The sequence below is a fragment of the Bombyx mandarina genome, chromosome 24 (assembly GCF_030267445.1).
Source record: "Bombyx mandarina strain Sakado chromosome 24, ASM3026744v2".
Classification (NCBI taxonomy): domain Eukaryota; kingdom Metazoa; phylum Arthropoda; class Insecta; order Lepidoptera; family Bombycidae; genus Bombyx; species Bombyx mandarina.
The window spans coordinates 5,130,707-5,157,111 of NC_143230.1; the positions used below are offsets into that span (position 1 = coordinate 5,130,707).

At 36.9% G+C, this 26,405-nt stretch overlaps 1 protein-coding gene across 1 annotated transcript in view; it reads right to left on the bottom strand.

Annotated features, from left to right (window-relative positions):
- LOC114246690 (uncharacterized) overlaps positions 1–26,405 on the bottom strand; it is a 120,693-nt gene that overhangs the window by 74,440 nt on the left and 19,848 nt on the right. The window contains exon 2 of the mRNA XM_028179360.2: positions 14,646–14,867. Within this exon, the coding sequence (XP_028035161.2) occupies positions 14,646–14,742 (97 nt within the window). The 5' untranslated portion in view covers positions 14,743–14,867. The remainder of the gene's footprint in view (positions 1–14,645; positions 14,868–26,405) is intronic.

The following is a 26,405-nucleotide window of genomic DNA, read 5'->3' on the forward strand; positions in this document are numbered from 1 at the left end:
TACTGGCCTGAATTTACATTTGACAGGGTGAAATTAACTGCACCATAGTGTAGGGGGCGTGCAGAAACATAACTTAAAGATTAATTAAATTTGTAGTCTTATAAAAAACGTCCGCGTCATGAGACGTCCGCAGAAGTGATATCTTAATCTAATCTAAGTTGAACTATTTAATATTGAAATTGTTAAACTTGAGAAAAGCTTAGATTATTGCCTAAATTTTATGTATTATAATATACTAGACGATGATACTAGACGATACCTTTAGTGTTATTGTGTCTTTAAAAATAGTATTATTATTCGCCAATAGATGTCTGGAAGAGGATTATTGAAAACACGAATAAAACAACATTTTCTGAAAATAAATCGTAGCTAGATCGATTTATCGCCCCCGAAATCCCCTGTATACTAATTGTGACGAAAATTGAAAAAGATATATAAATAGTTACGTTCTCGGTACCGCTGTAACGGTAATCGTTACACCAACCGGTAGCCGCAGTGGAGAGTACGAGTATCTTAAAAACTACCCAGCGCCATAAAAAAAAAAAAAAAAAAAAAAAAAAAAAAAAAAAAAAAAAAAAAAAAAATATGAAGTGCAGTCATACCAACATATATTAAACTAAAACACACACATACAATAAAGAAAATAACTATATAAAAATAAAACCTTTTATTAATGTGTTTCACCGCTACCGTATGTGTGAAAGAGAGGGAAGCCAGACATACTGGCGCCGTAACGCGTTACGTAACCAAACGGTTTACCCTCCCATAAGAATTTATCACTTCGAAACTTCTTAAAATCTATTGTTGTACAGAATCTTCTTCACATTTACTTTCTCATTCTGAAATTCTTTTAATTACCCCCTAAACTGCTATCGTTCGCATGGTCCATCATAGGTCTTGTCGGATAGTACTAATATCTTAGGTAATCCTGCCGCCAATAAACGAAAGATACAAAGAGGCTCTCATATATTTTGAACGCTGGTTATTCTTTAAAACCAAGTGGATCGTGAACTGGTCGACCCATATTCTATTAAGCTAACTTATATGTAAACGGTATATATCTGTTTATTGTATGTATGTATATATTTTCTATAATAAGGTATTGTCTATAATACACCGCAACATACCTGCTATATTTTTGTATTTTCCAGAATTTCTGTAAATGAAACTGTTGTCTTGAAGAGATCGCTTTTAGCGATAAGACCGTCTATTGTACAAATGTATCTGCTTTTTGACTGTTTTTTAATGTAAATTCTGTTTCGTGTCTTTCTGTTTAGTGTGCAATAAAGTGTATTCTCTCTCTCTCTATCTCTCTCTAACTTCAGTCTTATGATTTGGTTTATATAAGTGTTGAGAACTTAGCTTAGTTGAACAGTTAAAGAGCGGACGGTTAGCGGATAGCGTGGTATGGACATGTGATGCGTAGAGACGAGACGCATGTGACTAGAAGTTGTATGGAAATGGTAGTGCAAGGTAGAGGGGGAAAAGGTCGACCGAAGAAGACTTGGATGGAGTGTGTTAATTACGATATGAGAGAGAGAGAGAGGAGTGAGTGTTGAGATGACGACTGATAGAAGAGAATGGAATAGAAAAATTCGTTGTACCGACCCCACCGAGAGGGATTAGGTGGAGAAAAAGAAGAGAAGTGTTGAGCACATTATTTGTCAAAGTTCTCAGTTAACGTATACATTAATTTATTTTTTTACGTTTGAACATTGAATATTACAGTTACATCATAATTATCTTGCCCTTCTCCCAGTTGCCTGGGGTCGGCGCAACATGTTTTCTCCTTCCATACTCTTCTATCATATTATACCATTTCTTCGCTCACTCCCCTCTTACCCATATCGTCTTTCACGCAATCCATCCATTTCTTCTTAGGTCTACCTCTTCCTCTATATCCTTCCCCATTCATAGTTAACATTCTCTTACCAACCTCATAATTTTCATTTCGTCTCATCACATGTCCATACCATCCCAAACGCGCACTTCTCAGCTTCTCTGTCCCAGGAGCCAGTTTCAGACTTCCTCTAACATATTCATTCCGTATTCTATCCATTCTCGTTACTCCACAGATCCATCGCAACATTCGCATCTCTGCTGCATGCAATCGCCTTTCATTCGTTCATCATTATAATTACATTCCGCATTCAGATTCAATAGACAAAAAATTTTATATTTTCAATGTAGTTACAGTTCACGAAGCAATCGTAGAATAACAAAAAATGGAATACGAAGACTGCATCATCCAAATGTCAAATCTTGCCTGACTGCAGCTACCTAGCCACTGTGACATTCAAAATCCGGCCACGTTATTTGGGTCGCAGATATTTGCATTCAGCCAACGAATATTTCATTTTCAAAAATTTACTGAAAAGCTTACTTAGTACTTACTCTCTTTGTAATAAACACAATACAAATTCGGTAATGAATAATTTTTTTTATTGCTTAATGGTTAGACAAGCTCCCAGCTCACCTGGTGTTAAGTGGTTACTGGAGCTCATAGACATCTACGACGTAAATGCGCCACCCACCTTGAGATATAAATTCTAAGGTCTCAAGTATAGTTACAACGGCTGCCCCACCCTTCAAACCGAAACGCATTACTGCTTCACGACAGAAATAGGCAGGGCGGTGGTGCCTACCCGTGCGGACTCACAAGAGGTCCTACCACCAGTAATTATGCAAATTATAATTTTGCGGGTTTCATTTTTATTACACGATGTTATTCCTTCATCGTGGAAGTCAATCGTGAACATTTATTGAGTACGTATTTCATTAGAAAAATTGGTACCCGCCTGGGATTCAAACACCGGTGCATCGCTCACAAGAATGCACCGGACGTCTTATCCCTTAGGCCACGACGACTTCAAAATTGGACGTTATGATATGATTTTTGTTTTATCACAACTTAGTTTCCCGTATGCGTATTTGTCTAGGAGCTGATCTTAAGCGATAATGATCTGTTCAGCTATACATATGTATATATGAGCAGCCATTAATTATAATCATAGTAACCTCATCTGTTTGAAGAGTTTTGGGCCTAACTGGATAGACATTTGATTTCGCTTGTACGACAATGCTAGGTTTTGGAAGCCACATACTTTTCTAATTAACTGGTGGTAGGACGTCTTGTGAGTCCGCACCAGGTAGTGGGGTAGGTACCATCACCCTGCCTATTTCTGTCGTGAAGCAGTAATGCGTTTCGGTTTGAAGGGTGGGGCAGCCGTTGTAACTATACTAAGACCTCAGAACTCATATCTCGAGGAGGGTGGCGGCATTTACGTTGTAAATGTCTATGGGCTCCGGTAAACACTTAACACGTCTTATCTTTCAGGCTACGACGATTTCAAATTGGTGAATTATTGTATTAAAAAAAATATTAATGACATACTTCTAATTTTCACTGGTGGTAGGACCTCTTGGGAGTCCGCACGGGTATGTACCACCACCCCGTCCATTTTCGCCGTGAAGCAGTAATGCGTTTCGGTTCGAAGGGTGGGGTAGCCGTTGTAACTATACTGAGACCATAGAACTTATATCTCGAGGTGGGTGGTGCATTTACGTTGTAGATGTCTATGGACTCTAGTAACCACTTAACACCAGGTGGGCTGTGAGCTCGTCCATCCATCTAAGCAATAAAAAAAATAAAAAAAACATATACAAACACACACTGCCTATCATATTATTATCTCTGACGTGTATATAATATTATCACAATTATATCCAGCTTATGGGTACATTTATACCCAAATTGAAATACATTACATACTACACGGTGATCATACATAAACAAATTTACATAGGATATTGCACGGAAAATACCTCATTACAAAATTTCAAGTCTAGTTATTAAATTTTCCTACTGATTCGTTTAAAATAATACTTAATTTGAAAACTAGGCAATAATACTCAATCCAATATTAAAACAAAGTGAGTGTTTACGCTTTATCCATACTGTAGATTTATTATGTGTATGTAAGTATATTGGAATATAAATCATATAGTGATTTAATATCATATTTAACGGTATATATCTAGTTATTGTATGTACCTATATATATTTTCTTTAATAATCTATATATTAATACGTGAAGCAAAAAGTTTGTATCCCTTTTTATGAAAATTGCGCGGACGGAGGAGTATGAAATTTTCCACACTTATAGAGAATATAGAGAAGAAGTGCACAATGCTAATATTTTTTTAAAATAATGCATAAAAGATACATTAAATCAATAAATTAAATATAACACACACTACATACCACGTATTTGACGCACACACGCATGCATACTATTTATTGTCAAACTTTTGTTCTTGACGTCTGTTGTCAAATTGAGAATAGATTAAATATTGTTTGCCTTTGTTAATATTTTTATAGTGTAGTCTTGGCGAAATTTGTGATAATAGAAGTATAAAATACAATCATAATAGTGTACAAACTTACAATTACAATTAATTGTAGTCGAATTTCGACTACTGCGGGACCTCCAGTGTGTAATTAATAAGTACAGCGCAACGTACCTGCTGTATCTTTATCTACCCAGAATTTCGGATAATCGAACGGTTGCCTGGAAGAAATCGCTTAAGACCGCTTATTGTACAAACGTATCTGCTTGTTGACTGTTTTCTAACGTCAATTGTATTTTGGTGTGCAATAAAGTATGTTCTCTCTCTCTCTCTCTCTCTCTCTCTCTCTCTCTTTCTCTCTCTCTCTCTCTCTGAATTTTCTAAAGCAGACTTATGTTTGTGGAGCAAATGGATTCTCCAAACAATCTAAGTTATTACATGTATCGATCGGTCGGTTAGTGGTGGAGCTCCGAACACTTCTGTGACTAGCCACGAGTCTGTGCTGCATTCGTTATAAATAATTTAACATTATCGACTTTACTTACGTGAGTCATCTATATATTAATACTAATACGTGAAGCAAAAACGTTGTACCCCTTTTTACGAAAAGTGCGCGGACGGAGGAGTATGAAATTTTCACACACTTACGAATATAGAGAATATAGAGAAGGAGTGCACAATGCTAATATTTTTTTAAATTATGCATAAAAGGTACATTAAATCAATAAAAAAAAACATTACACACACTACCATGTATTTGACACACACACATATGTATATATACCAATACTATTTGTTTATTGTCAAACGTTAGTTAAAGTCCGCGCTCAAATTGAAAATAGGTTAATACTGTTTATCTTTAATATTATTTGTCTATAGTGTAGTTTCGGTGAAATCTGCTATTATAGAAGTATAATAAATAGTCTTTGACAATAGAACTATAATAATGTTCAAACTTATAATTTCAATTAATTATAGTCGAATTTCGACTACTGCGGGACCACTACTTCGAGTTATTCTGCACTGTTTTTGCATGTAATTAGAATCAGAGTGCTGTAAGTAAGTGCTCCAAATGAAGTCGGGCGATCTGGTAAGCTGGCACGGGTAGTTTTTTTTATTTTTTATTGCTTAGATGGGTGGACGAGCTCTCAGCCCACCTGGTGTTAAGTGGTTACTGGAGCCCATGGACATCTACAACGTAAATGCGCCACCCACCTTGAGATATAAGTTCTAAGGTCTCAGTTTAGTTACAACGGCTACCCCACCCTTCAAACCGAAACGCATTACTGCTTCACGGCAGAAATACCTACCCGTGCGGACTCACAAGAGGTCCTACCACCAGTAATTACGCAAATTATAATTTTGCGGGTTTGATTTTTATTACACGATGTTATTCCTTCACCGTGGAAGTCTATTGTGAATATTTGTTGAGTACGTATTTCATTAGAAAAAATGGTACCCCGCCTGGGATTCCATCTAGCTTCAAAACTGGAAGCTGTAGAGCCAGTTAGGATGAAATTTGCACACAGATCGTAATGCCCCCAAATTCTTCAACAGAAAATACAAGGATATACCGCGACGGGAGTTTTAATAGTATGACTCTGGTCAACAATTAACCATTTATTTATTTATTTATTTTATTTATTTATGTACACACAAAAAAGAAGACATAGTACAGAGTAATAGGAAAATTATGTACAAAGGCACTGCTTATTTCTTTAAGAAATCTCTTCCAGCAGACCCGCGAGAGGATTATGAGAATAATAATTAAAAGTGATGAGTGTGTGTAGAACAGCTAAAATAACAAATACAACATGAGCATTTTCCGAGAGCCAAAGATCCCTTGAAAAAAATATCGAAGAATGGTTCTATTTATGATGGGATGTACTGCTGGTAACTCCGCGTTTTAATCACTGCGCATAGATCCAATCCACACAGGATGAGGCTGAAGCTGTCGCCAAAGAAGGAAATCTTATTGAAAGCTAAGGTATTATAATGTTATCTCTAATGCCTCATGTTTTCGGCATTGAATAATTGACGCAAAGATACCACTCACAAACAAAAGGGTAAAACACGATTTTCGCCATTAAAATTAAAACTTATTTTATTGCCACAGAAGAACGAAATACGTAAACAAACCGATATAATGCTTGGTAACTATTACATTTTTATTACGTCCTGACGTAGGATACGTGAATCAACCATATTCGCCATAAAATCCTTAACGACTATCTTGAGCAAATTTGTACTGGTGGTAAGGACCTCTTGTGAGTCTAGTCTGAGAACTAATATCTCAAGGTGGGTAGCGCATATTACGTCGTAGATGTCTATGGGCTCCATTAATCACTTAACACCAGGTGGGCTGTGACATCGTCCAACCATCAAAGCAATAAAAAAAAAACTGAGTTTGGTTAAAAAAAATTGTACTTTCGCTCTTTTTTTTGCGAAACGCAACCCACTGAGAAGATCCGGCGAAAAACTAAGTTAGCAAGTAAGATCCTACTTTTGCGAGCTTAGTTCTTACCAACAGTAAATTTCTATTGGCCATCGCAATGCCCATATATAAAGTATAAGAACGTCATCGCCTAGTCTCCAGTGAATCCTTTAGTGGCCTTTTATAACACCCACGTGAAAAGATGGTGTGGTGGTACTTTAGACTGATACCATACAAACAATAACATACACCCAGAACTGCTGCATATTATTATGTGATTCTAATATATTATATTATACTAATTTGTATCTGTTTGGAGTGTTATCATAACGGTCTATTGGGGTACCTATGTTAGGTATTGTCCAAAAAAGCCAATAATATTTTTGATAATTACGAATATGAGAAAGCTACCTTGTTTTTGTTAAAAAATATATATTTATTAACCTGTCTCATACTTTCTGATATGAGATCTGAGTTTTAGTTATATACCAATGCTTCACCCGTGCCGCTCACAAGATGCCCTAATATCAGTGATTATAGAAACTATAAGCTTTGAAGATTTGATTTTTATTGAACGTGTCAAGCACGTAATTCATTAAAAAAACTTGTACCTTCCTGTGGGATTCGAACATCGGTACCGCCGCAGCGCTCGATACGAACGCATCGGGCGTCTTATCTAATAGGCCACGACGACTTCAGGAATATTTGTTAGCTATGCGTTCCTAACTCAAACATGATATATTGTGATAAAACTTGATATATTTATTGTTGGTAATCTGAGAAAGGTTCTGCCCAAAACACGTCATTACGGATCCTCCCGATCCAATAACAGTGCTTTTAGGTACCACAAGCACCGGTCACCGTCCTCGTCGAACCCGTCGCTTGCGACGAAGGGCTCGACGAGCGAATTAACCCATAGACACAGCCCACTGAGTTTCTCGGCGGATTTTCTCAGTGGGTCGTGTTTCCGATCCGGTGGTAGATTCTGCGAAGCATTGCTCTTGCTAGGGCCAGTGTTAGCGGCTTGAGCCCCGTGAGCTCACCTACACGTCAAGGAGAAGCTCATATAGATTCTTAAGGCATCAGCATACGAAGGAAAAAAACGGCCCACTGAGTTTCTCACCGGATCTTCTCAGTGGGTCGCGTTTCCGATCCGGTGGTAGATTCTGCGAAGCACTGTTCTTGCTAGGGTCAGTGTTAGCAACTCTCCGGTTGAGCCCCGTGAGCTCACCTACAAACGTTAGGTTGAAGCTGAAATAGCCTCTCAAGGCTATCAGCATAGGCAGGAAAAAAAGAAGGAAAAAAAGAGGTTTCTGATATGGTACCATTAACAAACTAAAGGTGGCGCGCTAATAGTTTTTCCTACAATTAACCATAGTCAGATTGGAGCCTGCCCGAATTTGACTACTTTAAAAAAAAAAATTTTCAACGCGAAAGCTATTAAAGAAATCGATGTAAAATTGCATCGTCGACAAACATGCACAGCTAACCGGAGCCCCATTATAATGACGTCGTATATTCGTAATATGGATGAAAAAAAAAAAATGTGTGGGATTCTGACCCTTCCATGCACGCGTTATAAATATAAACAGTGAAGCCTTCACGACTAATTAGTTCTAACCCAATTAGCCTGTCTTTCTTTATTCGAGTTTCAAGAACACGCACACTTAAAGATCGATCGCAGAAAGAAAACATTCATAAAAATTAAGACTCACCTATTTGTCTTTTAATTTTTGATTGAACCACGTTCGCGATTTGGACGTTAATATATTGTTTTCGTTCAAGAGACGTGCTCTCTCCGCGGCCGCCCGATTTGCTTTGACTTGCGCGCGGCAAAGGACCAGAGCCCCGCAGTTTCACGAGTGACGAAAGGTTTCGAAGGATATTTTTAATTTATTTATATTGTATTCCGAATACGAGTCTTCTGTTCTCATTTGACTACAGATACATAATCAGTAAACAAAAGAGTATATATGCGTGCGTGCGGGTGTGCTAAATATATGGTAGTGCGTGTAATGTTTTTCTTATTGATTTAATGTATTTTTGTACGTTTTTTTTTTTTATTGCTGTATAGGCAGACGAGCATACGGCCCACCTGATGGTGAGTGTTTTCAGTCGCTCATGGACGTCAGCAATGCCAGGGGCAGAGCCAAGCCGCTGCCTACCGCTTAATACTCTCCACAAGCCTCGTTTGAAGAAGGACATGTCATAGAGCTTGGGAAACACCGTGGAGGAGAGCTGATTCCATAGCCGGATGGTACGTGGCAAAAAAGATCTCTGGAAACGCACTGTGGATGAACTTAGTGGATCCAGGTAGTATGGATGAACTCTACTCCGGTGGCGGGCGGTGCGATGGTAAAAACGAGATGTCGGTGTCATCTCGAACAATTCCTCAGAGCACTTCTCATGGAACATACGGTACAGAATACAGAGGGAACCGAAGTCCCTCCACAGACCCAGAGGTTCCAAACGATACGTAAATTTGAAAAATTATTTTGCATTCTGCACTCTCTATCTGTAATCTCTTTATGTGCGGGAAATTTCATACTCCTCCGTCCGCGCAATTTTCGTAAAAAGGGGCACAAAATTTTTGCTTTACGTATTAATATATAGATTTTCGTGTACTTTTGTGACGACAACGCGCCCAGAATAGATAGATACATATATATAAAAATGAACTGCTGTTCGTTAGTCTCGCTAAAACTCGAGAACGGCTGGACCGATTTGGCTAATTTTGGTCTTGAATTATTTGTGGAAGTCCAGAGAAGGTTTAAAAGGTAGATAAATATGAAAATGCTCGGAATTAAATAAAAATAATTACATTTATTTTTCCTTTCATGTGTCCTCCGTCGGACGGATTCCTTCTGTTTGTTTTAAGTTTATTTTATACAAAAGTTTAGGTGTTTTATTTATCGATTGAGACACTACGAAGTCTGCTGGGTCAGCTAGTTAATATATAGATTTTCGTGTACTTTTGTGACGACAACGCGCCTAGTATAGATTCGAATTGAGAATTAAGTGTCTCTATTAATTCATTTACGTGCGTATTTGAAAATCAGAAAAACAATTCGAATAATTCATAAAATAATACTTTTCAATTGTTACATTAATAAAAAACAACATACATAATTCATTTTCTAATTTATTAAGCCTGTACATCGTAGCACCGCGTAGCGTTCTCTACGAAAAACCGTAGATGCTTCGTAGACAAAGGCTACATATTCACGGTCTTGACTTGGATATATTATTTATTCAATCTGTATATGAATTGGTCTAGCCGAGTTATATATTTATTCGGATTGCCCTTTGTCTGATAACTAAGATTTATTTGATTGTCATATGATTCAGATGTGGTTCGATACTGAGAGAGGTAGAATTTCTTACAAAATTTAATAGCACAAATCTACTTTGGCGCAAACAAGTAATTGATTTTTTGCATCTAAAATTTGCTTCCAATTCCGGATTTTTTTATTGCTCACAGCCCACCTGGTGTTAAGCGGTTACCGGAGCCCATAGACATCTACAACGTAAATACCGCCACCCACCCTGAGATATGAGTTCTAAGGTCTCAGTATAGTTACAACGGCTGCCCCACCCTTTAAGCCGTAACGCATTACTGCTTCACGGCAGAAATAGGCGGGGTGGTGCTACCTACCCGTGCGGACTCACAAGAGGTTCACCACCAGTTGGTTCACCCCTTCCGATGGTAGTCAGGGTTTCTTCTTCTTGCCTAAAGGCAAACCCCACGTTATGTGTAATTGACGCAGCATATCTTATCATGCTGCGTAGATGTTTGGCATAAATAGGACGGGCCGCATTATAAATATCAAATTTCTTCTTTTTTATATTCACTGGTAGTCAGATAATTCCTCTTATTTAGATTGTCTTCGAGTTTGAGCAAATAGGAGACTAGCTTCACTTTTTTTTCCTACCTATGCTGATAGCCTTGAGAGGCTATTTCAGCATCGCCCTAACACGTAGGTGAGCTCACGGGGCCCAAACCTGAGTTGCTAGCATGAACCCTAGCAAGAGCCGTGTTTCGCAGAATCTACCACTGGATCGGAAACGCGATCCACTGAGAAGATCCGGCGAGAAACTCAGTGGGCTGTGTGTAGGTTAATTTACTCGTCGAGCCCTTCATCGTAAGCGACGGGTTAGACGAGAACGATGACCGGTGCTTGAGGTACCTAAAATCACCGTTAGTGGATCGGGAAGTTCCGAAATGACGTGCTAGCTTCACGTCCTAACTTGCAGCCAACACTGACATCGTGATTTCCACGAACTCCGCTCATTCTAATTTTATACATTCATTTTTGTGTTTAAAGTAAAACCTACTTAATTCTATTACGAATAAGTTTACTTATGAATTGCAAATTACACCCTCGAATATCCCCACGATTCGTGAGAGCATTCCCCCAGAAATCATGAAGTCAATCTGTGACTTGGATTGTATCATACAATATTTACGAAGGAAAATCTGATGGAACTAAAGCCCCAGCGGGAATACCGTTGAATACGAGAGAGAGAGAGAGAGTGTATTCATTTGATTTTTTCATAGATTTTTTTTACTGGACTATATAGATGGCTGAGTTCAAAAGCCATCGAGTGTTGTGTGATGACCGAATCATGATATCAACTTGAATACCAATCTTCACACATAAAGTCGAATTCTCAATTCTCTTCTGGAACGGCCGTCCAATGCTTACAAGAACTCTTCAATGCTACGTGTAAATTAAAATCGAGATTAAATGTTTTGAATATAGTGAATATCAATAATCGAATGTACAATGTCTATACGATCGTCTGATATGATTCGTGTGTAAGTTCTTTATCTTTTTTGTACAAACTACAGCAAAGAATGGCGTTTGAAGGTTTTAATAATAGGTTTGTTTATTTCGTTCTCTATCTCTCTCTCTGTCTCTCTCTCTCTTCTTCTGCACCCTATTACTTTCAGTCTCTTACATTTGGCATCTAAGGCATATTAATTTCTACACTAATAAACTCGAGCTATACCTATAAACGATAATGCCTTTTGCGTCAAGAAAATAAGGTCTTCTTTAAAACACTAATTAAAATTAAACGTGAAATTAAAATGAGATCAAAGGAAAAACATAATTAAAAATCATAATATATAGTTATGTACTTATAGTTAAAATATGCTTAGACAAATTTAAGGAAAATTTTTGAACATTTAAACACTATTTTGGTATCAATATTGACATCAGATTAGGGAAGAATGTTCGTGGTTTTAGAGGAAGTTAGTAGTAAGTAACATATACATTGTTGATAATGCGTATAATTTTTTCACAAAAACCCTATGGGATTTCATTTTTGGAATCTGTGATAATATTTATTTTATGAAAAAATTTGTGACTTGTGATATTGTAAGTTTTTGAAGTGATAACTTCTTATGGGAGGGTTACGTAACGCGCGTTACGTTACGGCGCCAGTTTGTCTGGCGTCCCTTTCTCTCACGCACACGACAGCGGTACTGAGAAAGTATGTAACTCCTAACTATTTATATATCTTTTTCAATTTATGTTACAATTTTCCTTACATTAGCGTATTTAAGTAATTAACTTCAATATTAATTAGTTCAACTTAGATTAGCTTAAGTTATCATTTATATCAGAAGTACCGAGAAGCACACGTTTTAAAAAAAAACCAGTAAGTTTAAAGTTCAATTTCAGAAGTGAACGTCGAGAGGTTTTATTTTTGCCCTTGTAATAATTGCCCTTGCCTTTATAATTTCATGCAACATCAGTAAATTCTCACCTCGCTGCAACTCTAAGAAGCAGTATCGCCAACAAACTTCTTAATCCTATTGTCTATTAAATATAGCTTGGTACGCTTGTAGGATTTTTGGAAAGAAGTTCCTTATGGGACGATGCGAAGGAGTACCCTAACCGGGAAAAAACGTCCGTAACGTAAGATGTTTATTATTTATGTATAGTCTTAGTGTGATGGCTATACAGTGTCTAATGTATAGTCTACATGATGACGGTTATTATTATTATTCATATAAATAGCTATTTCTTTGTATATTATTATTATTATATATTTTTTATAAATCATTGTGAATAAAATAAAGTTGATAACTTTTGTAAAGTAGTTTTTTTTTTATCAATAAAAAAATCATAATTAAAAATGTATACCCTATAGAACTTAAAATTAATATTTTTATAATAAGGAACTTCGTTCCTATCCGGTGTCCCACGATATTTTTTTTATTTGTTTACTTCCTTCGATTCTTTTTGTCGGCCGGAGTCTAAAAATGACCGCTCTGCCTACTGTCTCGCGTATTAGGCCACATTTGACGGACTATACAATATCCGTTCTCCGCGCAAGCGAGGGAGGGCGCGTATGACCGATTTGTAAGTATATATTCATACGGAAACCAAATAGAACTTGTCGGCTACATATAAATCGAGGAATTATTCAAGTGAGAATAATTTATGGGTGTTGTAAAAATCGGGGGCGGCACGCGAACTCCGAGCTATCGGGATGGGTGAAACATGAGATTTTGCCGTCCAAAAAGATATATACATATTTGTATTCAATGTCCTTTTTAACATCAAAAGGTACTAAAATACTTTTCAGCTCTTTCAATTTATGTCTTATTTGAAATATTTAAAGTGTGTTAGTGTAGTTCAGATAGTCTCACGGATTACCTGGTTTTAAGTAGTTAGTGGATGGCGTTGACAATATTAAAGTGACAACGCCTTCGTTAATAAGAACTTTCTAACTTCATTAGTAATCCGACAGTCCAGTAAGGCCCGGTAAAAACAAGAACCAATACAAAATGGTACCATAATCGGTGGCCTATTCCTGTGTTACTGTATAGTTGAGACGTCAACCTCCCCTCCTGGTTGAGTGTTTGCTCGCCCACCTGTCCTGGTGAAACTTAAAAGGACTCCGGGCTACCAGTAATCCCTCATTAATAATAAAAAACTTCAACTGTGTCTCTCTAGTTAGCGTTGAGATCACCCATAGCAAATTAAGAGATAAAAAAATAATTATAAAAATTAAACGGAGCAGAGGTCGTGGCTCAAAAAGTTGTTATAATTTTTTATTAGAAAGTTTTCCGTGTCCTCACAGTGCTCGACTTGAACATTCAGCGCCATCTCTGAACGATTTTCACAACTAGAACGGACAAAAAATTTCATAACTAAAATTAACATTTTGTTTGTATCTCATTGTTTCAAAGGTTGTCGCATAGATGGCGCTAACCTCTAAAAATAATTAAGGTCTTTCGAATAAACTCCAAAACCTTTGATGACATGAACAAACACGAGAATTGAGGCCTATAAAATCAAAGGCAGCTATATCCAAATCTGTCAAATATTCAGGTAAACTAAAAAAATCGGCCCTAAACACGTCATTACGGATCCTCCTGATCCATCGAAGTACTGCTCTTGCTAGGACCAGTGTTGATAACACTCCCGGTTTGAGAATCTGAAATAACTTTGTTGGTATAGCTACGATATTCTTTATTTTAAAGCAGATTTATAAAGAATGAGAATATTACTAATAATCTGAATTTTAAATGACAAAACTTCGTTTATTAGTACTTAATACAGAGTAAACTTACCTCCTCTCTACCTCTAACAAATTCCTCTAACAAATTCAGTTCTAACAAATTCAGTTCAAAAAAGTTAACTTTTTTGAACTGAATTTGTTAGAGGTTTAGCTGCATTTGTTATAACATGAAAACACTAAAGCATGTTCAACTAACTAAACAAGATAGAGCCATTGTTAATACATTTTACGACACTATGGCGTTTAGCTGCCTTTGATTTTACAGGCCTCAATTATCGTGAATTTACATTATCTTTTAACTAAGTACGCTTTCTGTACTCACCCGTAGCGTTATTGGCTTTATTCTCGTTATTCTGTGCCTTCTGTTCATTTTGATTGTTTTTTTCGTTTTTCGCTTCCGAACTAGTATTGCAACCCATTGTTCTATTAATTTTTTTGTTTTTTTTTTTTTTAAACTAAATATTTTTAACGTTTTATTTCGTGACACTCGATTACAAATGAGTCGTTTTCACGTTATAACATGTTGTATTTGCGTTTGAGGTACCTGCAACAGAAAAAAACGTAAGGATTTTAAACCATTTCTATCTACTAGAGGTCCCGCAGTAGTCGAAATTCGACTATAATTACCTAATTGGAATTGTAAGTTTGTACACTATTATGATTGTATTTTATATTTCTATAATCACAAATTTCGCCAAGACTACACACTATAAAAAATATTAACAAATTTAATCTACATATATTCTCAATTTGACAACAGACGTCAAGAACAAAAGTTTGATAATAAATAGTATGCATGCGTGTGTGCGTCAAATACATGGTATGTAGTGTGTGTAATGTTTACTTTATTGGGGTAATGTATCTTTTATGCATTATTTTGAAAAATATTAGCATTGTGCACTTCTTCTCTATATTCTGTATAAGTGTGGAAAATTTCATACTCCTCCGTCCGCACAATTTTCGTAAAAAGGGATACAAAGTTTTTGCTTCACGTATTAATATATAGATAAATAAAATTGGAGTGTCTGTTTGTAATATTGAAATAACCGCTTTTTACCAAATGCATATGCATATATATACGGTACATACACAAAAATTACATTTTTTACAATTTTTGTCTGTCTGTCTGTCTGTTTGTTCCGGCTAATCTCTGGAACGGCTAGACCGATTTTGATGAGACTTTCACTAATAGGTATCTGATGATATAAGGAGTAACTTAGGCTACTATTTTTAGACTAGCTTCGCCCCGCGGCGTCACCCGCAGTTATTGTCGTACCGCGCGCAACATGGCGGGCTTCGCCTATCAATAATAAAATTTAATGTTTCCGAAGCGAAGCGAGGGCGGGTCGCTCGTTAGTTCTAAGAATTCATAATTTCATGGTTCAGCTGGTGGTAAGTTATTACTATAGGATTCAGACTAAATACTGTTTCTCAAGTCTCATTCCAAGAAAGGCATGTGATAGTAATCAGTGTGCTTAGTGCGAGTTTTTTAACGTTCTCGTTCGCGTAAAAGTTAACTCAAATTTGTATGAAGTTGGAACAGCGCCCTAGCGGCAAACGTAGTGAAATGGAATTATTATGGAAGGAATTACTAATTCACCACACAGGAGACTGTGAAAAGCCCTAAATGATAAGAAACCCGGTGCATTCGTATCGAGCGATGCGACCGTGCCGGTGTTAGAATCCTGCAGACAGATAAAAAAATCTAACAATATACATACTTTTTTTTTTTTTTTTATTGCCTTTGTAGGCAGACGGGCATACGGCCCACCTGATGGTGAGTGGTTACCGTCGCCCATGGACTTCAGCAATGCCAGGGGCAGAGCCAAGCCGCTGCCTACCTTACTTAATTTTCACAAATCACTTCCACGGTGAAGGAATAACATCGTGTAAAAAAATCGTAGCGGGCAAAAAAAATAGACCCGCACGGGTAGGCACCATCGCTATGCCTATTTCTGCCATGAAGCAGTAATGCGTTTCGGCTTAAGAGCGGAGCAGCCTTTGTACTGTAAAAACTGAGACCTTAGAACTCATGTCTCAGGGTGAGTGGCGGTATTTACGTTGTAGATGTCTATGGGCTCCAGTAACCACTTAACACCAGGTGGTGAGCTCGTCCACCCATCTGTGCAATAAAAAAGGGGTGCGTGTACTTATGTACGCGCGTAAGAAGTTATACTTTATTTTTATTAAATTTATTTCTTTTTTATTTATTTAAATTTTAATCAATTTGAAAAAAAATCGATTAAACAACATCCTCAAACACACATATTGGACATCCCTTTTCTTGACATCGTATAAATTCGGTAATTCTCGGTACGGTTCGGAAAGTTCACCTGCGGCTATATTCAGACTCGCCAAGCTACGTCGGTCGTATTGTAATGAGCGATTTAGTGGACAGGTTCATTCTGTTAATTTTGTGTCACGGTGCGCGCGCATTGTAAAATTTCACTATCATCATTTTTTCATAACGCGCCTAAAGAAGTATAACTTCAAAAATAATAATAATATCATATTTAAAAGAACCACTTTTAATAATCGCGCATTAATAATCTCAATTCCAATTAAAATGGGTTCCGGAAACGTCACACGACTCAGCCAACGTCGAACCGTAATAAAGGGGCTTGTATTTAGTGTACTAATGAATGCGATTCATCGCGGGTTTGCGGAATAGGGAGTCGACAATTATCGCTCAACCCCCGCTAACCATGAATGGCACTGAATTTACTTTAGAATAACTTTACATGTGCTTTGTGTTAAATGAGTGTATTACTGGTGGTAGGACTTCATGTGAGTCCGCGCGGGTAGGTACCACCACCCTGCCTATTTCTGCCGTTAAGCAGTAATTCGTTTCGGTTTGAAGGGTGAGGCAGCCGTTGTAGCTATACTGAGACCTTAGAACTTATATCTCAAGGTGGGTGACGCATTTGCGTTGTAGATGTCCATGGGCTCCAGTAACCGCTTAACACCAGGTGGGCTGTGAGCTCGTCCACCCACCTAAGCAATAAAAAAACCGTTTGTCGCCGATAGATGGCGTTCATGCAAAAGCTGAATCGCGCTATCGTTATGTTACCCACGAAATTATATCACATATTTTGATAGTACATAAATCGGTGCTTAGACTTCTCACTTTAAACACTACACAAGCGCAATGTGTGAATGTGTTAAACGCGAGCCACATAGTAGACGTAGTGAGGGGTGTAAGGTTTTTTTCGTTACGGAATTTCACGATTCCGCTCTCAAGCCGCGCTCAAGGCACGCGATAATATCTATGCAAAAGCTTTAAAAAAAAATGCACACACTAAATTATGACAGTATTACACGAATTGTCGACTTGAACAGTTCTCTTTTATTTTGCCTACATCACTCAAATACAGGGCGTTAACCCTTAAGGAGGGATTCGAAGGATCTGCCGACGACGACTGAATCCCATAACTTCGTTGCGTAATTTTACGATTGTTATAATAATTAAATTAATTAAACGTTCGTTACTGTTTAGACGTTATCTGCTCACGATTTTAAATCTTCAGACGCTTTAGCTTAGTGTTGAAAGTCCCGTGGCATATTTAATGGTATCGTTGAAGTGGTATAATTTTGAGGGTTTTTGTTGGAACGTTAATCAAAACCAGCACGCTTTGCTGGCGAATATTTGATTTGACTTTAGTCCGATCGCTACCAAACTTGACAGTATCATTGGCTAGGTCAATCCGAAAACTACCTACATTTTCATCTAAATCGGCTCGGCCGTTTTAGAGTGTACACATATTATTATGTTTCCATATTTAGACACATATTAATAAAATAATTGAATATGCAATGCGAAAAGGGCACATGTCGCATATTTTGTCAAATACGTTTTTTCATATACACGTAGTTTTGAGGCTTACCTACACCCATTTTATAATAATTCCAGTAATTTTCAATTGCTAATTAACACTAAAATATATCTCAAAAGTTAATATTTTAAATTTTACACTGCTTTAGAAAATAATCAGTTTTTTTTTTTCATTTCCAGAATATTTTACATGTTCAGAGATGAGCCCTTTTCGAAATTGGCATATTCAATTTATATTAATTAAAATAATTTGATTATTGCCAGCTTCCTGCGGATTTGCGACCCTTCACAGGTGGGAGCACCAACGCTGCGTCCTCTAAGCACGTGGTCACCACTTTCTAGCCCCAGGTGGCGTCTCTTCTATGACCGCTGTGTTCTGGCTACTGTCATTTCAATCACGCAATCTCTAGGGCTATGTCTTTTAGCATGATTCTCCTACTTAGTCTGAAGAATATAAGTTATATTTAATTTGCATCTTGTTAGGATAAGAACTGAGTGCAGCTTAAAATAATTCAATGTTACTATCGACCATAAGTCTTATTGTAACCGCACACGCATCTCATCCACTTGCCTATTTCTACCGTGAAACAATAAGGCCTCCCACCAGTTGCTTAGGCGTATAATCAAATTAGACTGTGTACGTATTTCTCCAACTGCAAATGACAATTTAATAAATACTAATCTCCCAGTATTCGAAATTCGGCTACAATCAATTTAAACTATAAATTTGAATATTATCAAGGGTCTATTCTCAAAGGCTATCATAGACCTCTGTAATAACAAATTTCACCAAGGCTACACTATAGTTAAATAATATTGAAGACAAACAATATTATATAATCTGTTCTCATCTTGACCATAGGCTAACAATAAACAAAAGAGTTTATATGCGTGTGTGTGTCAAATACATGGTAGCGTATGTCATGTTTTTATTTATTGATTTTTGATTTTATATAAATTTTTATGCATAATTTAAAAAATATATTAGCATTCTGCCCTCCCTCTGTATATAAACTATAAGTGTGGAAAATTTTATGCTTCTCCGACCGCGCTATTTTCGTAAAAAGGGGTACAAAGTTTTTGCTTCACGTATTAATATATAGAACAGATAAATATTATTGATAGAAACAGTTGATTTTCACACAATCCCGAAGAAAACGGCAGAGTTGTTCAAGCACATTGACATGCTATAAAATTATTAGCCACTAGCTGACTCGACAGACTTTGTAGTGCCTCAATCGATAAATAAAAGACCTAAACTTTTGTATAAAATAAACTTAAAACAAACAAAAGGAACCCGTCCGACGGGGGACACATCAAAGGAAAAACAAAATTGTAATTTTTATTTAATTTCGAGCATTTTCATATTTATCTACCCTTTAAACCTTCTCTGGACTTCTACAAGAAGGTTCGTTAGTCTCGCTAAAACTCGAGAACGGCTGGACCGATTTGGCTAATTTTGGTCTTGGAATATAAGATAGATATAGATTGATAGAAACAGTTGACGTTCACACAATCCCGAAACAAACGGCTGAGTTGTTCAAACACATTGACATCGTATAAAATTGTTAGCCATTACATTCGTTCCGTATTGCCATATTACGAGATCGACTTTAGTCACGCAACAATTAATTTTAACTAATAATTTTAAAGTAATTGATAATTTAAATATTTTTTTAAATTTTTATGCTAATTTATGTTGATGATGCTGATTGTATGGTAGAACTTCCGAGGATCCCATCCCTGGACAGAAAGACTACAGTGGCCTTGTACTTTATACCCAGGAAATCTATATATTTAATACGTGAAGCAAAAACTTTGTATCCCTTTTTACGAAAATTGCGCGGACGGAGGTGTATGAAATTTTCCACACTTATAGAGAATATAGAGAATAAGTGCACAATGCTAATATTTTTTTAAAATAATGCATAAAAGATACATGAAATTAATAAAGAAAACATTACACACACTACATACCATGTATTTGACGCACACACGCATGCATACTATTTATTGTCAAACTTTTGTTCTTGACGTCTGTTGTCAAATTGAGATTAAATATTGTTTGTCTTTATTAATATTTTTTATAGTGTAGCCTTGGCGAAGTTTGTGATTATAGAAGTATAAAATACAATCATAATAGTGTACAAACTTACAATTCCAATTAATTATTATAGTCGAATTTCGACTACTGCGGGACCTCTAGTTTAATTTCATACCCTATCCAGACGACCGGACAACGCACAATCAACGTCTCCAAGCTTTGCCAGCCCCGGTCATTGTCCTCGTCGAAGCGAACTAGCCCATAGACACAGCCCACTGAGTCTCTCGCCGGATCTTCTCAGTGGGTCGCGATTCCAATCCTGTGGTAGATTCAACGAAGCATTGCTCTTACTAGGGCCAGTGTTAGCAACACTCCGGTTTGAGCCCCGTGAGCTCACCTACACGTTAGGGTGAAGCTGAAATAGCCTCTCAAGGCTATCAGCATAGGTAGGAAAAAAAAAGTTCTATTTTTAAATCGACGGAAATAAGCGGAATTGTCGTAACTTGAAAAACCCAACTTTACAACAGAGCCATAAAACTATTTGAAAAATTCACAACTAATATTTATAATAGAGATAGGAAGTTGATAATCAGTATGGTATGGTATCTAAAGCTAATTATTATATTATTATAAATAAATAGTTTTATGGTTGCGGTATAAAGTTGAGTTTTTAAAGATACGACAATTCTCTCCGCTCTCTTCCTATAAATAAAATTGGAGTGTCTGTTTGTAATATTGAAATAACCGCTTTTTACTACATGCATATGAATATATATATGGTACATACACCAAAATAACATTTTTTACAATTTTTGTCTGTTTTTTTGTCTGTTTGTTCCGGCTAATCTCTGGAATGGCTGAACCGATTTTGACGAGACTTTCACTGATAGGTAGCTGATGATATAAGGAGAAACTTAGGTTACTTTTTATAGACTACTGTACCTGCGGTACGACAATAATCGCGGGTAACATTGCGATGCTCAGCTATCAATAATAAAATTTAATGTTTCCGAAGCGAAGCGAGGGCGGGTCGCTAGTTATATAGAGAATTCTATTGCGAATTCACTCAGGCTGGACTCCATGAGCTCGTCTATAAAAAATCGTCTTATTTGTAACACGTCTCGACGGCAATCAGTCGCGGTTAAGATTTTTATATTTTTTTTTATTGCTATAATGATTGGACCAGCTAACAGCCCACCTGATGTTAAGTGGTTACCGGAGCCCATAGATATCTACAACGTAAATGCCACCACCCACCTTGAGACATGAGTTCTAATATCTCACTTTTAACTACGGCTACCTGCTTTTCAAACCGAAACGCATTACTACTTCACGGCAGAAATAGGCAGGGTGGTGGTACCTGCCAGTGCGGACTCATAAGACGCTCTTTAAGTATATTTTGGAGTACGCGTCATCTAAATAATCTATACTATAACATTATAAAGAGGAAAAATTTGTTTGTTTGTTTGTTTGTTTGTATTGAATAGGCTCCGAAACTACTGAACCGATTTGAATAATTCGTTCACTGTTTGGAAACTACACTTATTCCTGTGTGACATAACCTATAATTTTTTTGAAAAAAAAAAAAGGGATCCTTACTAAAACTCCAATAATGATACCCAAGGTGTACTACGACTTTGTACAACACATTATTATTTACAAAAAGTGTCGCGACAGCATATGTCTAACTAATAAAACAACGTCAAATGTCGTTGAAAATTTTGTTAAAGACCCGAGCAGATCCGGAGCGGGCCGCTAGTTACTAATAATTAGAACCTTAATTGAATTATGATTAGCAGAACGACCAATGTAATGAAAATAATATAAAAACGTAACTTTTAGTTCTATTTCTGACTAATTCGGTACGCTGTGGGCTCGGCCGCCGCGCCCTACAGATAAACTGGCCTTAAACATGACATCTGACTTAGACGATTCAAAAAAACATTACGTTTTATTTCGATAAGAGCTGAAAATGTCGCACGTAATACGCGATCTCAAGAAAATCCTAAATTTTGTTCTGTATTGCTCACATGTGTGGATGAAATCACGTCCCTCCCGGTGTTAGGTGGTCACCGAAGCACACATTAACAACGTGAATTTCGTCACGCAATACGCGACGTGAGTTCTGAGTCTGGGTCCTTACAGTACAACGGCTGCCCCACCGTTCAAACCGAAACGCTTTACTGCTTCACGGCAGATATAGGCAGCATGGTGGTACCTACCCGTGCGGAGGTACAAGAGGTCCTACCACCAGTCTTCCTCTGTTCTCGACGGTGTCTATGGCATCGTAGACTGTGGTATCGTAGAGTGGTGCGGATTTGGTCGGACCAGCCCATTGGATTGCGGCCACGAGATCTTTTGCCTGCTATCGTGCCAGTCACCATCAATATTTCAAGACTGTCACATTTTTGCACAGATATCCTCTAATAATCTATTACATATAACTAACTAGTGGTCCCCCGGTAGTCGGAATTCGACTATAATTAATTGAAATTATAAGTTTGAACATTAGTATGGTTCTATTGTCAAACACTATTTATTATACTTCTATAATATAATCACAGATTTCGCCAAACTACACTATAGATAAATAATATTAAAGACAAAAAATATTAATTAATCTATTCTCAATTTGACCACAGACTTTAAATAATAAGAAAAGTTTGACAATTGACAATAAACAAAGAGTATATTTATATGTATGTGTTATGTCAAATACATGGTGGTGTGTGTAATGTTTCTTTTATTGATTTAATGTATTTTTTATGCATTATTTTAAAAAATATATTTGCATTCTGCACTCCTTCTCTACATTCTCTATAAGTGTGGGAAATTTCATACTCCTCCGTCCGCGCAATTTTCGTGAAAAGGGGTACAAAGTTTTTGCCTCAGGTATTAAAATATAGATTATATTACTTATCATTAGAGTTTCAATTTTAACGTAGCAGCTTTAGAGTTGATATTCATATATGCACGAGTACGTACTTCGTTTCTTATAACGCCCAACTAATTCCATAACGCAATATATGAGTAAAGTTTTTTCCCTACCCATTCCCTGGCACCTAAGGACTATTCCAGCTTTGAGTGGAGTAGTAACGGGGAAAAGTCGCACACCGTCATAATATGTCCCTTAACTTGAATTGCCTGTACTATGGGAACTACAGACTGACATACATACTGTTACGCAATGGGGTTCGGGATAAATAAAACTTCCACCGAAGTACAAATTAACCCTCTATTTAACATTTAGAACATTTAAAACACTCGACAAACACTTTCAAATTCTCAGTGCACTTCTTCCGCTTCGCTTCAGGTGATCCGTTCGCTGTTTCGCTTCGAGTAGAACCGCTTACTAGCTTCGTCTCATCTCTGGAACTCTTTTATAGTCTATACGACATCCCTAGAATTATCGAGAGCATTCTCGATAAGGCCAGTCGTTTCGATGTGTGTTTCCGCTATTTGTTAATAGATGGTATTGCACTTCTCGAGCGTTCTCGATTTGACTAGTTCTTTTGATGTTCGTTTCTGCTATTCGACGATAGATGGCGTTACGCTTGCCCGCGTAACAATACCTTTAAAAATTTACATACGTGGATATTATACATCCAGATAAAGAGCAAGAAAATCTGTTTATCACACGAACGTTTCTTGGATGTGGGAACCGAAGCCACAACCCTCGGCCTAGTAGTCAGGAGTATTAACCGTTGCAACATCGTATTTGTATAACTTTTTTTTTGGTAGATAAATCAGTTTTTTAGAAAACGTCGCTGTCTATAAGGAAATCAGATGAGAAGCGTGAACATATATATCATAAATAGCTTTTCGTTTAATAAGCCGGTGTGTAACAACCTTCCAAGGATTATTACCTAGAAATAGTCGGCAAACTATTGGGGCACACTGAGGTAATATTAACTCAGGGCGACTAGGGCTGCCACGTGCATTTATCGATTCGATTAATTCTAATTAAATTTAATTTAAATCTACTGGGTAGCGGTAGTGTATTAACTGTTCTAACTCGTTACTTCTTGAACTAATTTAAAAGATACGGTCCAATTATTTTAAACAATTTTTGGTTTTCATCGATAAAAAGAAAATATTTTAAAAATTGATTACTCATCCCTATTGTCCTTAAAATATCTTTAGTATTCAGAACTAAAAATCCATAATCTCATCATAATATAATATATAAACTTTATGGGAGGTAAAGCTAATATTTTACAACGATTCCTCTCGTGAACAAACAAAAGAAAACTTATTTATATTTTACACTTAAATAATGCAAATAATTTCGCGTTTTTTTTTATTGCTTAGATGGGTGGACGAGCTCACAGGCCACCTGGTGTTGAGTGCTTACTGGAGCCCATAGACATCTACAACGTAAATGCGCCACCCACCTTGAGATATAAGTTCTAAAGTCTCAAGTACAGTTACAACGGCTGCCCCACCCTTCAAACCGAAACGCATTACTGTTTCACGGCATAAATAGGGCGGTGGTACCTACCCGCGCGGACTCAACAGACGTCCTACCACCAGTAAAAATAGTTTAAAATTATTTAAGTTCTTTGAGCTAGATTCGCCCACCGCACAATTGAGCTTGCAGCTTTTCTTCAGACTTCTGAAAACAATCTGAAGTTTTTCGGTTTGTTCCTCTTTTGAGTAATTAAGCTTGGATTGCACTTATAAATCGGGTCTTACGGTCGATTTTACTGTAAAAACGGATACTTAGAACTCATGTCTCAAGGTGGATTGCGGCATTTATGTCGTTGATGTCCTCCGGTAACCTCTTAACGACAAATGGGCCGTGTACTCGTCCAATCTTCTAAACAATATAAAAAAATTAAAAATTCATATATTTTTATATGTGGCCAACCTTATTTTTTACTACGAATCGTATTACGATACCTGACGTAAAAATATAATTCAAGGGCTGGCAGAAGAATAGTTTTTTAGTTATGTTATATTTTTAGTTATGTTCAAGTAATCTCTATTTCGAAGCACTTTACTTGGAAACATGTTTTTTTCTTTCGTCCAATCGATAATCCTGATAAAAAAAGTATCTACAATTTTTGGTTTAATATAGCTTTTGTGGAACACTCTATATATAGAGATTAATATAATAACACTTAAACAACAATGGGACTTTTTGGCGGGAACGCGAGGAGTGCAGTTGTGTGATTAGTTTTATTTTGTCTATTTAGTGTTTCTTCAGGTTTAAATGTGTAATAACGGTGGTCAATTAACTGCTTAGTATCTGTGAAAGTGCACAAATGTGGGAAAATGAAACAAAGCCGCTGGACGTAACTTCTCGGGATCCTCCAAAAAGTCCACTGAAAAAATCTCAGTAAATGACTACCATCTTACAGAGATTATTTTCATCTCATCGTATTTAATTTAATTTCATCCCAGTTGATTAATCTCTCAAATTAATCATCTCAATAATCATTTCACACCATATTATCATTTCTGAGACATGACCTAAAGGACTTAGTTACCAGGTCATAACACCCCGTAAAAAAAACAATAACAACAATTAACAATTAATAATATATATAATAAAAATAACTATACTCGAGACCTTAGAACTTATATCTCAAGGTAGGTGGCGCATTTACGTTGTGGATGTTTATGGGATCCAGTAACCACTTAACATCGGGTGGGCTGTGAGCTCGTCCACTCATCTAAGCAATAAAATTAAATAAAGCGAAGTGAGGGCGGCGGTACCAAATAAAAGGGATCTTTAAAAAAACCGTTTTTTTTTCGTTTCGGAAACATTAAATTTTATTATTGATGGTCTAGTCCCGTGATGTTAGCCGCGGTTATTTTCGTAACGCGGGTGACGCCGCTAGGCGAAGCTAGTCTAAAAATCATTTAAGTTACTCCTTATATCATCAGCTACCTATCAGTGAAAGTCCCGTCAAAATCGGCCCAGCCGTTTCAGAGATTAGCCGGAACAAACAGACAGACAGACAGGCAGACAACATTTAAAAAAAATGTTATTTTGGTGTATGCACTATGTTTTATATACACTATGTATTAGGTACATACTTACGCATTTAGCAAAAAGTGGTTATTTCATTATTACAAACAGACAGATAGACAGACACTCCAATTTTGAACCCACAGACACAGCCCACTGAGTTTCTCGCCGGATCTTCTCAGTGGGTCGCGTTTCCGATCCGGTAGTAGATTCTGCGAAGCACGGCTCT